Source organism: Babylonia areolata, chromosome 23 (assembly GCF_041734735.1).
Source record: "Babylonia areolata isolate BAREFJ2019XMU chromosome 23, ASM4173473v1, whole genome shotgun sequence".
NCBI lineage: Eukaryota > Metazoa > Mollusca > Gastropoda > Neogastropoda > Buccinidae > Babylonia > Babylonia areolata.
The window spans coordinates 17,263,196-17,279,110 of NC_134898.1; the positions used below are offsets into that span (position 1 = coordinate 17,263,196).

A 15,915-nucleotide genomic window follows, 5' to 3' on the forward strand; every position below is an offset into this window, starting at 1 on the left:
GCTACACATGTAGACTATGTTGTACCTCCACACAGTCATATCAGGTGCTATGTCATGTGCTACGTGTGGACCATGTTGTACCTCTACACAGTCATATCAGGTGCTATGTCATGTGCTACACATGGTGACCATGTTGTACCTCCACACTCATGTCAGGTGCTATGTCATGTGCTACATGTGTGGACCATGTTGTACCTCCACACTCATGTCAGGTGCTATGTCATGTGCTACACGTGTGGACCGTGTTGTACCTCCACACAGTCATGTCAGGGGCTATGTCATGTGCTACACGTGTGGACCATGTTGTACCTCCACACAGTCATCTCAGGTGCTATGTCATATGCTACACGTGTGGACCATGTTGTACCTCCACACAGTCATGTCAGGTGTTATGTCATGTGCTATATGTGTGGACCATGTTGTACCTCCACACAGTCATGTCAGGTGCTATGTCATGTGCTACACATGGTGACCATGTTGTACCTCCACACAGTCATATCAGGTGCTATGTCATGTGCTACATGTGTGGACCATGTTGTACCTCCACACAGTCATCTCAGGTGCTATGTCATGTGCTACACATGTGGACTATGTTGTACCTCCACACAGTCATGGCAGGTGCTCTGTCATGTGCTATATGTGTGGACCATGTTGTACCTCCACACAGTCATGTCAGGTGCTATGTCATGTGCTATATGTGTGGACCATGTTGTACCTCCACACAGTCATGTCAGGTGCTATGTCATGTGCTATATGTGTGGACCGTGTTGTACCTCCACACAGTCATGTCAGGTGCTATGTCATATGCTACACGTGTACTATGTTGTACCTCCACACAGTCATATCAGGTGCTATGTCATTTGCTACACGTGTGGACCATGTTGTACCTCCACATAGTCATGTCAGGTGCTATGTCATATGCTACATGTGTACTATGTTGTACCTCCACACAGTCATATCAGGTACTATGTCATGTGCTACACGTGTGGACCATGTTGTACCTCCACACAGTCATGTCAGGTGCTATGTCAGGTGCTATATGTGTGGACCATGTTGTACCTCCACACAGTCATGTCAGGTGCTATGTCATATGCTACATGTGTACTATGTTGTACCTTCACACAGTCATATCAGGTGCTATGTCATGTGCTACATGTTTGGACCATGTTGTACCTCCACACAGTCACATCAGGTGCTATGCCAAGCGCTACATGTGTGGACCATGTTGTGTGTGCTTTGACAGGAGTTTTTACCCAGTGTGGTGTGTGCTTTGACAGGAGTTTTTACCCAGTGTGATGTGTGGTTTGACAGTTTTTACCCAGTGTGATGTGTGGTCTGACAGGAGTTTTTACCCAGTGTGGTGTGTGGTTTGACAGTTTTTACCCCAGTCTGGTGTGTGCTTTGACAAGAGTTTTTACGAAGTGTGGTGTGTCGTTTGACAGGAGCTTTTACCAAGTGTGTTGTGTGTGCTTTGACAGGAGTTTTTACCCATGTGGTGTGTGTGGTTTGACAGTTTTTACCCAGTGTGGTGTGTGCTTTGACAGGAGTTTTTACCCGGTGTGGTGTGTGTGGTTTGACAGGAGTTTTTACAAGTTGTGATGGTGTGTGGTTTGACAGTAGTTTTTACAAGTTGTGTGGTGTGTGGTTTGACAGGAGTTTTTACCCGGTGTGGTGTGTGTGGTTTGACAGGCGTTTTTACAAGTTGTGTGGTGTGTGGTTTGACAGGAGTTTTTACCCGGTGTGGTGTGTGTGGTTTGACAGGAGTTTTTACCCAGCAACCACTGTGCCCTTGTTGTGGATGACTTCCCTTCTGTGGAGAAGCTAGCGCAGGCCATCCAGTACTACGACACTCACGACGCAGAGTACAGCAAGCTGCTGCACTTCAAACAGAGTGGAGTCACCAACCCAGCCCTCCTGAAGCACCTTGAGAAACGATGGGCGACGCCCCACTACCGGTCAGAGATAGTTGACGACTATCAGTGCATGCTGTGTGACCGGCTTCACGAAGCCATTGCCGCACGTCAGGCAGGTCGGCCCATCCCCCCGTCTGTGGCCAGCAAGGACCACTATGGCTGCCCCAAGCCAGGCAAGTTCAATACTGAAGGTCACTACCTTGCTGAAGTCAGTGGACACTGGGACTTCCCCCTGAAACACTCCAAGGCCACCGCCTGCCTCATGAGGACCTTGATCGACAGTGGGTCCAGTCTGTCCTTGGAGGCTTTTGACCAGAAGGTGTGGCAGCTTCAAGACAACTTTCAACAGAAGTGTCAGCAGTATTTCTGAAATCCTCACTTAACGGAAGTGTTGAAAGTATTCCTGACATTGTCACTGAACAGAAGTGTCAGCAATGTTTCTGACATTGTCACTGAACAGAAGTGTCAGCAATGTTTCTGATCTTGTCACTTAACAGAAGTGTCAGCAGTGTTTCTGACATTCTCTCTGAACAGAAGTGTCGGCAATATTTCTGACAATCACTCAACAGACGTGTCGGCAGTATTTCTGACATTGTCACTGAACAGAAGTGTTGGCATTATTTCTTCAACAGAAGTACTGGCAGTTCTGAAATTATCACTGAATAGAAGTGTTGGTAGTTCTAACATTGTTCGCTGGACATAAGTGTCAGCAGTATTTGTGCTGATCGACGGGCGCAATAGCCGAGTGGTTAAAGCGTTGGACTGTCAATCTGAGGGTCCTGGGTTCGAATCACGGTGACGGCGCCTGGTGGGTAAAGGGTGGAGATTTTTACGATCTCCCATGTCAACATATGTGCAGACCTGCTAGTGCCTGAACCCCCTTCGTGTGTATATGCAAGCAGAAGATCAAATACGCACGTTAAAGATCCTGTAATCCATGTCAGCGTTCGGTGGGTTATGGAAACAAGAACATACCCAGCATGCACACCCCCGAAAACGGAGTATGGCTGCCTACATGGCGGGGTAAAAACGGTCATACACGTAAAAGCCCACTCGTGTGCATACGAGTGAACGCAGAAGTTACTGATCTTGAGGAGTTCCACCAAAGTCGACAAACGATGGCACATGTCTGCAGACACCCTGGAGGCCTTGGTGCAGTGACTGAAGACTCAAGGTGTCTGCTTTTCTTCTAATGGGACTGTTCTCAGAAGCCCCAGTGGATATGAACCACAACGTGCCATACTTAGCATGGACTATTCTCCAAGAGCTTGACTGGAGACATTGATAGACAGTGGAACACAGGTTGCCTTGGATGTTCCAAACAACAGGCTGCTGAAAACTGAAGGTTACATGCAGTACTGTTTATGTTGTGATGGTTTTCACTGGACACTTAAGTGATCTACAAACTTTTAATATATTTTAGTGGAGAAAAACTGGTGCATGTGAAAAAAACAACAACAAAACAATATCATCCATCTATCATTTTGAAGACCACTTTGTTAAGGTGCTCCAAGAAATGACTGGTTGTTGGGGAAAGTGGACAGGAAAGCACAAAGACTTCACTGTTCATGAACACTGACTGAAAGTGCACTGAATCTCTGCCGGTGTAGAGAAATGTTTGTTACGTAAGACAAGTTTAAATAATTGATAATGATAATAAAAATATAAAAAAGCATTAAATCTTGTACAGAGAAAAATCAAAGTGCTTTCACACTAGTCATTCATGCGCATGCAAAATTGTGATTGAAAGGAATATCGGGCAAAAGTGAATGTTCATGGAATCCGAAAGCTAGAGAAGGTGTAGAGTATTGACCAAAATGACTGACCTTTATCATTGACCAAAGTGACACTTTTATTGACCAAAGTGACTGACCTTTATCATTGACCAAAGTGACTTACCTTTATTATTGACCAAAGTGACTGTCTTTATTGACCAAAGTGACTGACCTTTTTTTTTTTATTGACCAAAGTGACTGACCTTTATCATTGACTAAAGTGACCATCTTTTATTGACCAAAATGACTGACCTTTATCATTGACCAAAGTGACTCTAATTGACCAAAGTGACTGACCTTTATCATTGACCAACGTGACTGACCTTTATTATTGACCAAAGTGACCGTCTTTTATTGACCAAAGTGACTGACTTTTATTACTGACCAAAGTGACTGGGTTTTTTTATTGACCAAAGTGACTGACCTTTATCATTGACCAAAGTGACCATCTTTTATTGACCAAAATGACAGACCTTTATCATTGACTAAAGTGACTGACCTTTATTATTTACCAAAGTAACTGACCTTTATTATTGACCAATGTGACTTTTTTTATTGACCAAAGTGACTGACCTTTATCATAGAACCAAAGTGACCATCTTTTATTGACCAAAATGACTGACCTTTATCATTGACCAAAGTGACTCTTTAATTGACCAAAGTGACTTATCTTTATCATTGACCAAAGTGACTGTCTTTTATTGACCAAAGTGACTGACCTTTATTACTGACCAAAGTGACTTTTTTATTGACCAAAGTGACTGACCTTTATCATTGACTAAAGTGACTCTTTAATTGACCAAAGTGACTGACCTTTATTATTGACCAAAGTGACTGACCTTTATTATTGATCAAAGTGACAATCTTTTATTGTCCAACTGACTGACCTTTATCATTGACCAAAGTGACTGACTGTTATTAACCAAAGTGACTGACCTTTATCATTGACCAAAGTGACTGTCTTTTATTGACCAAAGTGACTGGCCTTTATCATTGGCCAAAGTGACTGTTATTAACCAAAATGACTGACCTTTATTATTGATCAAAGTGACAATCTTTTATTGTCCAGCTGACTGACCTTTATCATTGACCAAAGTGACTGACTGTTATTAACCAAAGTGACTGACCTTTATTACTGGCCAAAGAGACAGTCTTTATTGACCAAAGTGACTGACCGTTATCACTGACCAAAGTGACTGACTGTTATTAGCCAAAGTGACTGACCTTTATTATTGACCAAAGTGACTGCTTTTTATCATTAACCCAAGATGTGCCTTTTATTGTTGACAAAAGTAACTGCCCTTCAGTATTTCCTAAGTGACAGCTCTTTAGTACTGACCGAAATTAGAGTCCTTCATCATTGACCACAGTGCATGCCCTTTATCAACTAAAGTGACTGCCCTTTACTATTGACCAGTGTGAGTGCTCTTTAAAGTACTGACTACTGGATGCTGTTGTCCTCTTTCTGATTTCATTTTATTGTGTGACAGTCCTGTGTGTGCAAACTCATCACATGGGTAAGTTGTGTGTGCAACTATTTGCACTGTGTGGACAAGGTCACATTTAAAAGGTGTGTGTTTGTTGCATGTATTTTGTATCATGTATGTATGATTAACTGGCTTGTAGGTAGTGTGTTGGCTGTGAGTATTTGTGTGTGCACATGTGCATATCTACAATTTGAATAGATAAAATTATGCATGTGTAAAAATGTGCGTGTGTTTGACACACAGGATGGATCATTTTCTGTTGCAAACATTGTGGTGTAAATATATTTATTCAGTTTCTGGCCAAGAGTGACAGAAAAGAGTAAATGAAGTAAACAGGAACTACAAACTCATTTGCAAATGTTAATATGGCAATAAAATGTTCATATCGCAAGAAAGTAACAAATCAAACAAAGAAAACCGATACTGTCACACTGACAAACATTGTTGATCCGTAACTGGTTGGTAAACTCAGGATTGTTTAATCAACTTCATTCATCACAAACTGAATACACCAGTATTTCACTTGCAAAACAAGATGCATTCTGTAGTTTTACTTTGATATAAATCAAGACTTATGTTAGAAAAACATCCCCATCAAGTCTTGTGATCAATTCTGCTCTAAATATATCAATAAATGTATAACCTGCAAACAGTATGTAGACTGAAGAGCAAGATAATATTTCCAAAACCAGCCCCCAGTGCAGAAAGGCACTGTTTAAACTGGCTGAATTTGTATATTCACAATGAATTTCAAAAAAATAAATCACAGTCCTTAAAAAAAAGAGAATAAGCATAAGTTGTGTGTGTGTGCATGTTTGATTATGCGCATGTGCATACATTTGGGAGTGTGGACAAGAGTTTGAACTCGATTCATTGATAAAACATGAATTTGAAGGCATTGTTGAAGCCTTAGGAAGCACACCATGGCTGATACAATTAGCATGCACACTGAAGGGCAAACAGCAGGGGAGGGAGAGTGAAGTGAGTGGAAGAAGGGAAACGCCAACTGCTCTATCATCTGTCCATGTCAGGGATTGCCTTCCTTGTAGTTTGAGGGCATCTTCCTTGTTGGGGGATAAACAACCACTTCCCCTACATCCCAAGCCGCTAAGCTAGGTAGAAAAACCCTCTGCTTGGTTCAGATTGTTGCATGCTTCTTTAACACACAGGTACAAAAACCGAAATACCAGGTCTAGTATATAAAATTCATTCTCTCAGTACAAGTCTGCAACAAAACAGATCAAAGTAATCTTGCGTTTGACACATCAAAACTAACCTAACAAAATACTGTGAAAGAAAGTAAAAGGTACAATCATCACAATGTCTTTTGGCTCGGACATGAAGCCAGCTGGTTTCAGTGCAGAGAACCGTCACTTGACAGATTCTAACTCTCGCTCTTTTTGCTGAACTCAAAGTGGCGGTCCCGGTTCACCGTGTGAATGTTCTCCCCTCGCTCCACAGCGCGTCTCCCTGACCAGATGTACAGCACACACAGCCCCACTGTGGTCAGCGCCATCATGATGTTGGCTCGGATCCGAAACACGTCCTTGGCCTTCTTCATCTTGACCTCCCTACAACAGCCAACACTTACATATCTCTGCAACGGCCAACACCACCTCCACTGTGCACTGACACACATGTCCCTACAGCAGTCAACACCACCTCCACTGCACACTGACACACATGTCCCTACAGCAGTCAACACCACCTCCACTGCACACTGACACACATGTCCCTACAGCAGTCAACACCACCTCCACTGCACACTGACACATATGTCCCTACAGCAGTCAACACCACCTCCACTGCACACTGACACACATGTCCCTCCAACAGTCAACACCACCTCCACTGCACACTGACACACATGTCCCTACAACAGCCAAAACCACCTCCACTGCACGCTTGCATGTCCCTACAGCAGTCAACACCACCTCCACTACACACTTGCATGTCCCTACAGCAGTCAACACCACCTCCACTGCACACTCACATGTCCCTACAACACCAACTCCACTGCACACTGACACACATGTCCCTACAGCAGTCAACACCACCTCCACTGCACACACTGATGTCCCTGCAGCAGCTTCCACCACCTCCACTGCACACTCACACACTTACATGTTCTTGCATTGTGTCTTGTGATAACTCGCTACTGTCTATATTTATCACAAATCATTGAAATCTAAATACTCCTCTCTGGCAGGACAGATGGGAAAAAAGGGATACACACTGCACTGTAATATTCATTTGATATTAGTTTGAATCAGAAAGCATTTCTGTCTTGACAATCTGAACTCATCCATTATGTACATCATGCTCAGAAATCAAAGGGCAATACTTATACTGCAGTCATTAATCAATTTATTAAATAGGTTTTTAATTACAAGTAATCAGGTTCCATTTTAATCAATCATTTATATTATGTTATCTCCCTCAGGACATTTGATTCAGATTTACATGGACACACACCACTGATTTTATGTCTAACAGGGATTGCCATTCTAGGAAAGTATGGAAAGTGGTCACATGATGGCATCTATAATCTAGAATGGCACAATTCATTTGGACTGCTTCTGTAAGAGGTAATGACAAAGGAAAATTGATGCAGTAGCTCCTCATTATCACTGTTTGGTAAACACTCCTATCCACTACTATCTGTATGTGTCACTCACGTTACTTCGTCAGGCACATCAGCAATAGTTGGGAACATTTTGGTCCACACCAAGATCTTTTTATCAAAGTTTGATGTCCGGTGCAAGCCTGCAACACATCATCACCATCAGTCCTGGCCAGCAGTGTTATGGTCTGATCCTACAAAACATCAAATGTCATTCCTGATAGCAAACCTGGTCATGGTCACACTAAAGACTCTGAAGAACAACTTCATGAGGAACTCCCATCCCGGACATGGTCAGCACTTCACCCTCTGATGCTGCAGCACATCATAAACCTAGCTGCAACATACCATAACCCTGCTGCAGCACATAAACCTTGCTTCAACATACCATAACCCTGCTGCAGCACATCATAAACCTTGCTGCAACATACCACAAACCTGCCACAGCACATAAACCTTGCTGCAACACACCATAACCTTGCTGCAGCACATAATAAACCTTGCTGCAACATGCCATAAACCTGCCACAGCACATAAACCTTGCTGCAACATACCATAACCTTGCTGAAGCACATAATAAACCTTGCTGCAACATACCATAAACCCGCTGTGGCCCATCATAAACCTTGCTGCGACACACCATAAACCTTGCTGCGACATCCCATAAACTGCTGCAGCATATAAACCTTGCTACAACACACCATAAACCTGCTGTAACACATCATAAACCTTGCTGCAACACACTATAAACCTACTGCAACATACCATAAACCTGCTGCAGCGCATCATAAACCTAAAACCCTGGCCATGGCAAACACTGAAGTGGTTCACATCATCATCAATATCAGTCCTGACCCTTATAAGTGATTTACAGTTTGACCTGCGTTCCTTCACTATCTTCATTCTTTCATCTGAAAACACCTTTAAAATGTATATCTAATCAATATAATGAATCAGTGTAAAAATTTTACTGAAATCCAGTTTCAGTGCTAAACAGTACTTGCATTTTACAGTCTGATAAATCCAGTCTGAAATTTCTGGGTTAACTTTGTTTTCACTTTAAAGGAATCTGAATAAGTTCTTTACCTGGCACTAATCAGCCAGAACTGGCATGTATATTTGTCCCAAAGTTTCAGTTTCAAGAAGGTGTCAAAGTGTGTGGACTGTTCCATATATACTATATACGCTACACCACATCTGCTTATTTGAAATAAAATCTATCTTAAAAAAAAAAAAATTCAATATGTCATGATGTGTACTGAAGAGGCATATCAACTAATCATGTGATAAAGATTTAAAACTTTACAATACTTTTACTTAAATTCATGACAAAGGCAGGTGTGGAAAACCACACAAAATGTTTTTATTCCTCAAAAACTTTCCATTTCAAAGTCAGAAATTCTGATCAGTAGTTCAAGTTGGAAAGTCAGTTTATAGATTAATTAATTTAAGTACTGTGGAGTTATGAATATGAGCACATTCATCACACTTTCATAAGTGAATGGCAGAAAGACGAATCAAGCATTTACATGATTTTCTTTTATTTGATTTTTTTTTCCATTGGAATCAAATATTAAATCAGTTGGATTGAAAAGTAAAAACTCTCCAAAATGTAACAGTGACCTTGCAGTGAAATGCCCTTGACTGAAGCAGCAACCCAAAAGATCCTGTCCCACCCACCCTTCAGGTTGATGAATTCAATGGCATCTGACAACATAACCCTGAACACAGAGTATGCTGCATGAACTAACTAATCCTGGAGGAAACTGCTGGACTTAGCTCCTTGTGGCAGCACATTCATCTCCATGGTGACCATGTTGAATGATTATTTCCTTAGTCTTAAAACTTTTCTTCTGTTTATATGCATATGTAGTTGTGTTTTTGTGTGTTTTGTTTATTATTATAACGGTGCAGTAATGTTTGGGCCTCAGCACAACTTGAATGGGATTTTTTTTTAAATTAAAAGGCTTTATCTACATTTCTTCCCCTCCACTCCTCTGGGTGACTGGCAGAGTGAACGTTCACGCCATGTACTAAACACCACTCATTCCGTCTTGAGGGGGAAAATAGTGGATATTTTTAATATGTCAACAATGATCAGCATATTGATCCTGAGCATGTGCGAAAAGGTAGAAAGAAAACGAAAGTGGTAGACGTTTACTGATTTCATGTTGGGAGGAGAACCTGTTCACTTTACTCCTATTGTGTGATCAATGATATAGATTCAGCATTTTATCGCTTATCTGCAGATTATACATGACAGAATACCGCTGTCAAACATTTATCAAAACATCAGTCGTGCTAAGCTTCACGAACTAAAACCTGACCAAGCTCAGTTCACACGCATGCGCACACATTGTCTGTTGTGCACGTTCATCAAAACCAAGCTCGTAAATGATGTATGTCAAGCAAATTTAGCACATAGATGTCAGTACAGGTTCCATGTCCATTACAGTCATGCACGAACTTTTATCTGAAAGAATACTTCAGCCTGAAACACAGCCAAGGCCTACCTTCTCCAGCTGATCCATGCTTAGCAGACGACACACTCAAATGACGTGCACAGAATGCTCCACATTGAAGTTCAGATTGTCTAAAGATCAAACCTGAATTTATTCGACAAACAGCAGATATACACCTGAACATGATTAAATGACGGTTCGCTGTCCAGATAAATCACAACAACCGTTTGTGAATGGTGACCTTTGAAGAACTGAAAAGATTGGACTTCTTCACGGACACTGTGTAAATTTTTTTTCACTATATTTGATTGGTTGAAGTAAGAGTCTATTTGATTGGACAATATTTTGGCTAGAAGAGTTATCTCCCGTCAAGCTGACGTTTTTTTCCCATCAAGCAGAAACGAAACCGAAAGGTAAGTTGTTTTTTTTTCGAAGGACTTTTATAGACGTTTCCTTAGAACGGGGATTTCCCACGTTATAACAATTGCTGTGTAAGACAGTGTTTGAAATTCCCCATTCTGGTATTTTTCATTTCGGGACATGTTCATACAGTTCTCCTGCGTTTTGGAGCGACCCAACCATGGATTTATGCTCTGAAGCATTTTCAGTTGCCAAATTTCCTGTTCAGTCGCTGTCTTCTTGCACGGCCATCTTGTAGCGTTATAGACTGTGTGAACATCTCGTACACTTTCGCGTACGAGTTGACACGAACAAATTTGTGTCGAAAAGACGACAGACGCTCACCAGTTTGTTGCCATCCAAAGAAGCTAATTCTGTTGAGGCCAGTGACCGTAAAAAACGCTCCATTCCATGCGAAAGCCAACAAGACCCAAGGCTTTCTTCGGCAAAACTCGAAGACAGGAATCAAGAAGACAAAGGAAACTGTAGAAAACCCTTGCTCGACCTATCCTTGGGTATGCTGCGTCTGTGTGGGATCCCAGTATAGCCAATGACATCCAGGCCATTTCCAGGCCATTTACAGGTCATTAATAGTCAGTAATGACGGCTGACCTTCCAATTTGAAGATTCCAATTTGAAGGGCCATCGAAAAGGTCCAGTGCCGAGCAGCAAAGTGGGTCACAAACCGACATCGACAGACGTCTTGTGTCAACTCCATTCTTAGCTCCCTCAACTGGTACCCCATACAACTCAGACCAAAAAAAAATCGCCCAAAGGTGTTCTACAAGTTCCACCATGGTCTCATCTCCATCAGCTCAGTCTAACTACCAACACCATCAGACAGCAGGCTGAGCTCCAGAAAAAATAACCACCTACAACTACGACATCCCGGCCTGCAGGGCGCAGTACAGACAGATGTCTTTCTCTCCCCGTTCCATCCTGGAATGTAATACACTGCCCCAGGAGGTTGTCACAGCCGAGTCGCTGGACTGCTTCAAGTCCAGACTGTCCTCCTGCCTGTGACACAATCGAGTAGACTCTCCCCAGCCCCACCTCCCACCCCACCAAGCCCCCCCCCCACTACCCTCCAATTCTTCTGTTTAGTCCCCGCCCCACTGCAAGTCCACCTACCCCCACCTTTTTTAGTTTCTTTTATTTTTTCCCAACTGGAAAGTAGTGTCGTATAAGGCTAGGGCTGTGCCGATCGGGTGTATTCCTGGGGACCACTACAGGTCCGGCCTAGCTGGAGATGTGAACACACCAGTGGACTGTGCCCCATCTCCCCTATCAGTTAATAGTACATCCCTTGGTAGCCCAGCTGAATTGCACCCAACAGCAACCTCCCACAACACAACAGTTTTCATCAACATACTGATGTTGGTCATCTATTGGAAGAAGAAGAAGGATTAACGACTTACTTGGTGGGCTGTCTAGGACAAGAGCCTTAATATTCACTTGTGTAACTGTAAAATTAATGAGAGCAGTGTCTGGCAAATATCCGCTAAATCCCAACCTGAAGAACGGGAAGCTCACCTCTGAATGACTGAACCAAACAGTGGAGTGATCTGTGATACAAAATACTTGTTTGATTTCAGTGTAATAAAACGGTATGAAATAAAAGGAATTTTTTAAAAAGAGAAACTGAATAACGCTGCACTGTATAGTTTATGAATAGTTATTTCCTGTTTTTATAACCGTATCATCAACTGTGCCAGGCTTTTATACAAAACTGAATGTTAACACATTCACTGAGTTGGTGGTGTAAGCAGCAGGGAGTTCAGTGAGAGTAGTGTAGCACTTAGAACAGTGTGTGACATGTGCCTGTTTTGTGAAAGTGGTGTGGAAGAAGAGGTGGTGCACTGCTATGACTGCAAACAGTGGGCACACTGGAAATGTGCTGGACTCTCAGACCTGGAAGTGCAGATCCTCTCTGGCACCAGCCGTTCCATCCAGTGGGTGTGCCAGTCATGTCTGGCAGGACAGACAGAAAAGAGGCAGCTTGGTGGAGCCCAACTTGAGGAACTGACCCAGTTAATAAATGGGCTGTGTGACCAGATCAATGCACTTGAGAAAGGTAACACAGACGCTTGTTCAGAGGAGGAACAGGAGGAGAAGAAACTAGCAGAAGCTCTTGAAGACATCCAAGAGGAAGCAGCAGATGTCAGTTTGACAGAAGGTGATGTGACAGAAAAGGCAGAAACTGAGTCTTCTGAAAAAAGTAAGGACAAGGAAATCGAGGTTAGAGAGCATGTTGAGAGTGGGGGTCCAGAAGTTGAGCAAGAAGCCGCTGAAGACCAGGTTCATGTGGGGGATGTCAAAGACTTCAAGCCTGCCACGCTGACGGTAAGAGGTTAGCTTCAAGGAGGGAGGATCAATGACTCAGCAGACAGACACTATGAAAAAAAAAAATCATTTTCTCCGCATAGGCGGATAGTAGTTTGCACAGGACAGGAATGTCAGACCCCTGCCGGAGTCTGCACTAGTTGGGTCACGGTTAAGTATGTTATTTAAACGTAATTTTAGATAGAAAATTTCCTTTTGAAGAGCAAAGCAACCACTCCTCAGTGCAAAACACTGAAATTGAACACAGGTTTGAATAAAATAGATAGAATAGAATAGAATATGTCTTTATTACCAAGTATACCGAGGTCACAAGGAATATTTGGGGGGATAGTACATAACAAGATATGAACATAAATCGAAAATCATACACAAACACAGACACAGTAGAAATTAGGATACAATTAGGAATGACTTTAACAGCATTTTATTTTACAACATTTTAAGTCTTAGACCTTCATCACTGTGGTTGGAACTGCAACGGGAATAGATCCATGACACTTTCAGTCACAGCACAAGTGATGGGCGCAATAGCCAAGTGGTTAAATTTTTTGGACTTTCAATCTGAGGGTCTTGGGGTTTGAATCTTGGTAATGGCGCCTGGTGGGAAAAAGATGGAGATTTTTCCAGTCTCCCAATTTTTCAATCTAGTGCCTGAATCTTCTTCATGTGTATATGCACGCAAAAGATCAAACACACATGTTTAAGATCCTGTAATCCATGTCAGTGTTCAGTGGGTTATGAAAACAAGAACATATCCAATATATGTCTCTGACTGAGGATAGGCGCTAAATAAGTATCCATATCAAATCAAATCAAATCAAATCAAGGTTAATCTAGATTATAAGCGTGTCATTCTGTCAGTCTTCATATCAGTGATATGCCAAGAAAATTAAGTATCACTACATGCATAATTTTCAAACACTTGTCAGTCTGTCTGTATGTCAGAAAATGACTCACAGTATGTTCAGACAGTAAAACACAAACATACATGCCCCTGTCTGTCAGTTTCCTTGCGGTGTTGCCTGTCTGTTTGTCAGCCCATCTGTCTGTTTGTCTGCCCATCTGTTTGTTTGTCAACCCATCTGTCTGCCTGTCTGTTTGTCAGCCTGTCTGTCTGTCAGCCTGTCTGTCTGTCAGCCCATCTGTCTGTCTGTCAGCCCGTCTGTCTGTCAGCCCATCTGTCTGCCTGTGTGTTTGTCAGCCTGTCTGTCTGGCTGTCAGCCCATCTGTCTGCCTGTGTGTTTGTCAGCCTGTCTGTCTGTCTGTCAGGCCATCTATCTGCCTGTGTGTTTGTCAGCCTATCTGTCTGTTTGTCAGCCCATCTGTCTGCGTGTCTGTCTGCCTGCCCATCTGTTTGTCAGCCCATCTGTCTGTCTATCTGCCTGTCTGTCAGCCCATCTGTCTGCCTGTCTGTCTGCCTGCCCATCTGTTTGTCAGCCTATCTGTCTGTCTGTCTGTCTGTCAGCCAGCCCATCTGTCTGCCTGCCCATCTGTTTGTCAGCCCATCTGTCTGTCTATCTGCCTGTGTCTTTCTTTCTCTCTGGAGTTGTACTTTTTGACAGAATTGTTGCTGCAGAGCTCACACTGGCTTCAAAACTAAAAATCTGCACCCGCTTCTTTGTTCAGTCTTTAGTGTCGAGTCCCACAGGGTTAATTGTCCGTAGCATCATCATCCAGAACAGCTCCCTCTATCAGCATCATTGTGTGTCCAGTAGAGTGACAGGACCTGCTCCTCATTCACCATGCATTTTAATTAATGAAGTTGGTGTCATGACTTGGATGACTATAATGGCATTCATCATGGGCTCCTACATTTCCTCTGATTTCATCCTGTTTGCATAATCCTTTACTGTTAGTCATGAATATATGTATGCACTTGAAGATTTTTCAAGTTATGGGTTGCTGAGGATATTGTTTGAAGCAGCTACAGTTCTGATCCCAGCAAGAGATCTGTTTTTGAGTGGGCACTAAGACTGAAAGTCTCTAAGTTTTGTGCACCAGGATTGACTGTTGTTCTCGAAAAAATGCTGGTGTGCAATTGGTGAACATCTGCTCTGGCTGTGGAGAACAGGATGCATTGTTGAAGTGTGTTCATACGTTAAATCTTTGTATTGCAAGGTGGTGTCCAAGGCTTATATTGTTGAAGCGTGTTCAGTCATACGTTAAATCTTTGTATTGCAAGGTGGTGTCCAAGGCTTATATTGTTGAAGTGTGTTCAGTCATACGTTAAATCTTTTGTATTGCAAGGTGGTGTCCAAGGCTTATATTGTTGAAGCGTGTTCAGTCATACGTTAAATCTTTGTATTGCAAGGTGGTGTCCAAGGCTTATATTGTTGAAGTGTGTTCAGTCATACGTTAAATTTTTGTATTGCAAGGTGGTGTCCAAGGCTTACATTGTTGAAGTGTGTTCAGTCACACGTTAAATCTTTGTATTGCAGGGTGATGTCCAGCCACCTCAGCGACAGTGGTCTGATTTTGAACAATGTGAGCATCGGTTCCACCATGACAGCCACTGTGAGCCCCTCCAGGTGACAGCAGGACAGCAGACAGCTGACGCTGAACCCAGTGCACCTTCAGTTCTTCGCTACAGTCGAGACCAGCTGCTGCAGGTGGGGCCCTCTCCAGTGACACCACAGCTCATCTTTCGTCTTCACTCCCTCAACATCGCATTTGACTCACCTGAGAAACAACGTCAACACAACAAGACCCTCACCTGGTGGAAACTGAAGGTATATATATGATGTTTTTATCAGCCATCAGCTGTTTTACTGTACAATATCCAAGTTTTCTTACATAGTAACTGAATTCTAATCAGATGTACTATATCCATGGATTGCTAGAGGTTTAATTGTGTGAACAGTTTAATGATGTCTTCACAACAGTCGTTTCTCCATGGTTTGTAACACAACTTGT

At 42.6% G+C, this 15,915-nt stretch overlaps 3 protein-coding genes across 8 annotated transcripts in view; 2 read left to right on the forward strand and 1 right to left on the reverse strand.

The window, feature by feature from the left end:
- Nucleotides 1-5,709, forward strand: part of LOC143298356 (GDP-fucose protein O-fucosyltransferase 3-like) — a 32,026-nt gene extending 26,317 nt beyond the window's left edge. For all 4 annotated transcript variants that reach the window (XM_076611248.1, XM_076611251.1, XM_076611250.1 and 1 more), the window contains one exon: nucleotides 1,762-5,709. In XM_076611248.1, coding sequence (XP_076467363.1) covers nucleotides 1,762-2,283 — 522 coding nt within the window. In that variant the 3' untranslated portion in view covers nucleotides 2,284-5,709. The remainder of the gene's footprint in view (nucleotides 1-1,761) is intronic.
- LOC143298359 (UPF0389 protein CG9231-like) lies at nucleotides 5,632-10,559 on the reverse strand. The gene is made up of 3 exons (XM_076611254.1): nucleotides 10,312-10,559; nucleotides 7,854-7,941; nucleotides 5,632-6,746 (listed from the first exon to the last, which is right to left on the reverse strand). Exons 1-3 carry the CDS (start codon nucleotides 10,442-10,444, stop codon nucleotides 6,560-6,562), a joined length of 408 nt encoding a protein of 135 aa, XP_076467369.1. The 5' UTR covers nucleotides 10,445-10,559; the 3' UTR covers nucleotides 5,632-6,559.
- Nucleotides 10,560-11,305: 746 nt separating this feature from the next.
- Nucleotides 11,306-15,915, forward strand: part of LOC143298355 (uncharacterized) — a 30,092-nt gene continuing 25,482 nt past the window's right edge. For all 3 annotated transcript variants that reach the window (XR_013057370.1, XM_076611245.1, XM_076611246.1), the window contains exons 1-2: nucleotides 11,306-13,002; nucleotides 15,441-15,731. Coding sequence is in view for 2 of the 3 variants with exons in the window: in XM_076611245.1 (XP_076467360.1) it covers nucleotides 12,475-13,002; nucleotides 15,441-15,731 (819 nt within the window). In the remaining variant the exon portion in view is untranslated. The remainder of the gene's footprint in view (nucleotides 13,003-15,440; nucleotides 15,732-15,915) is intronic.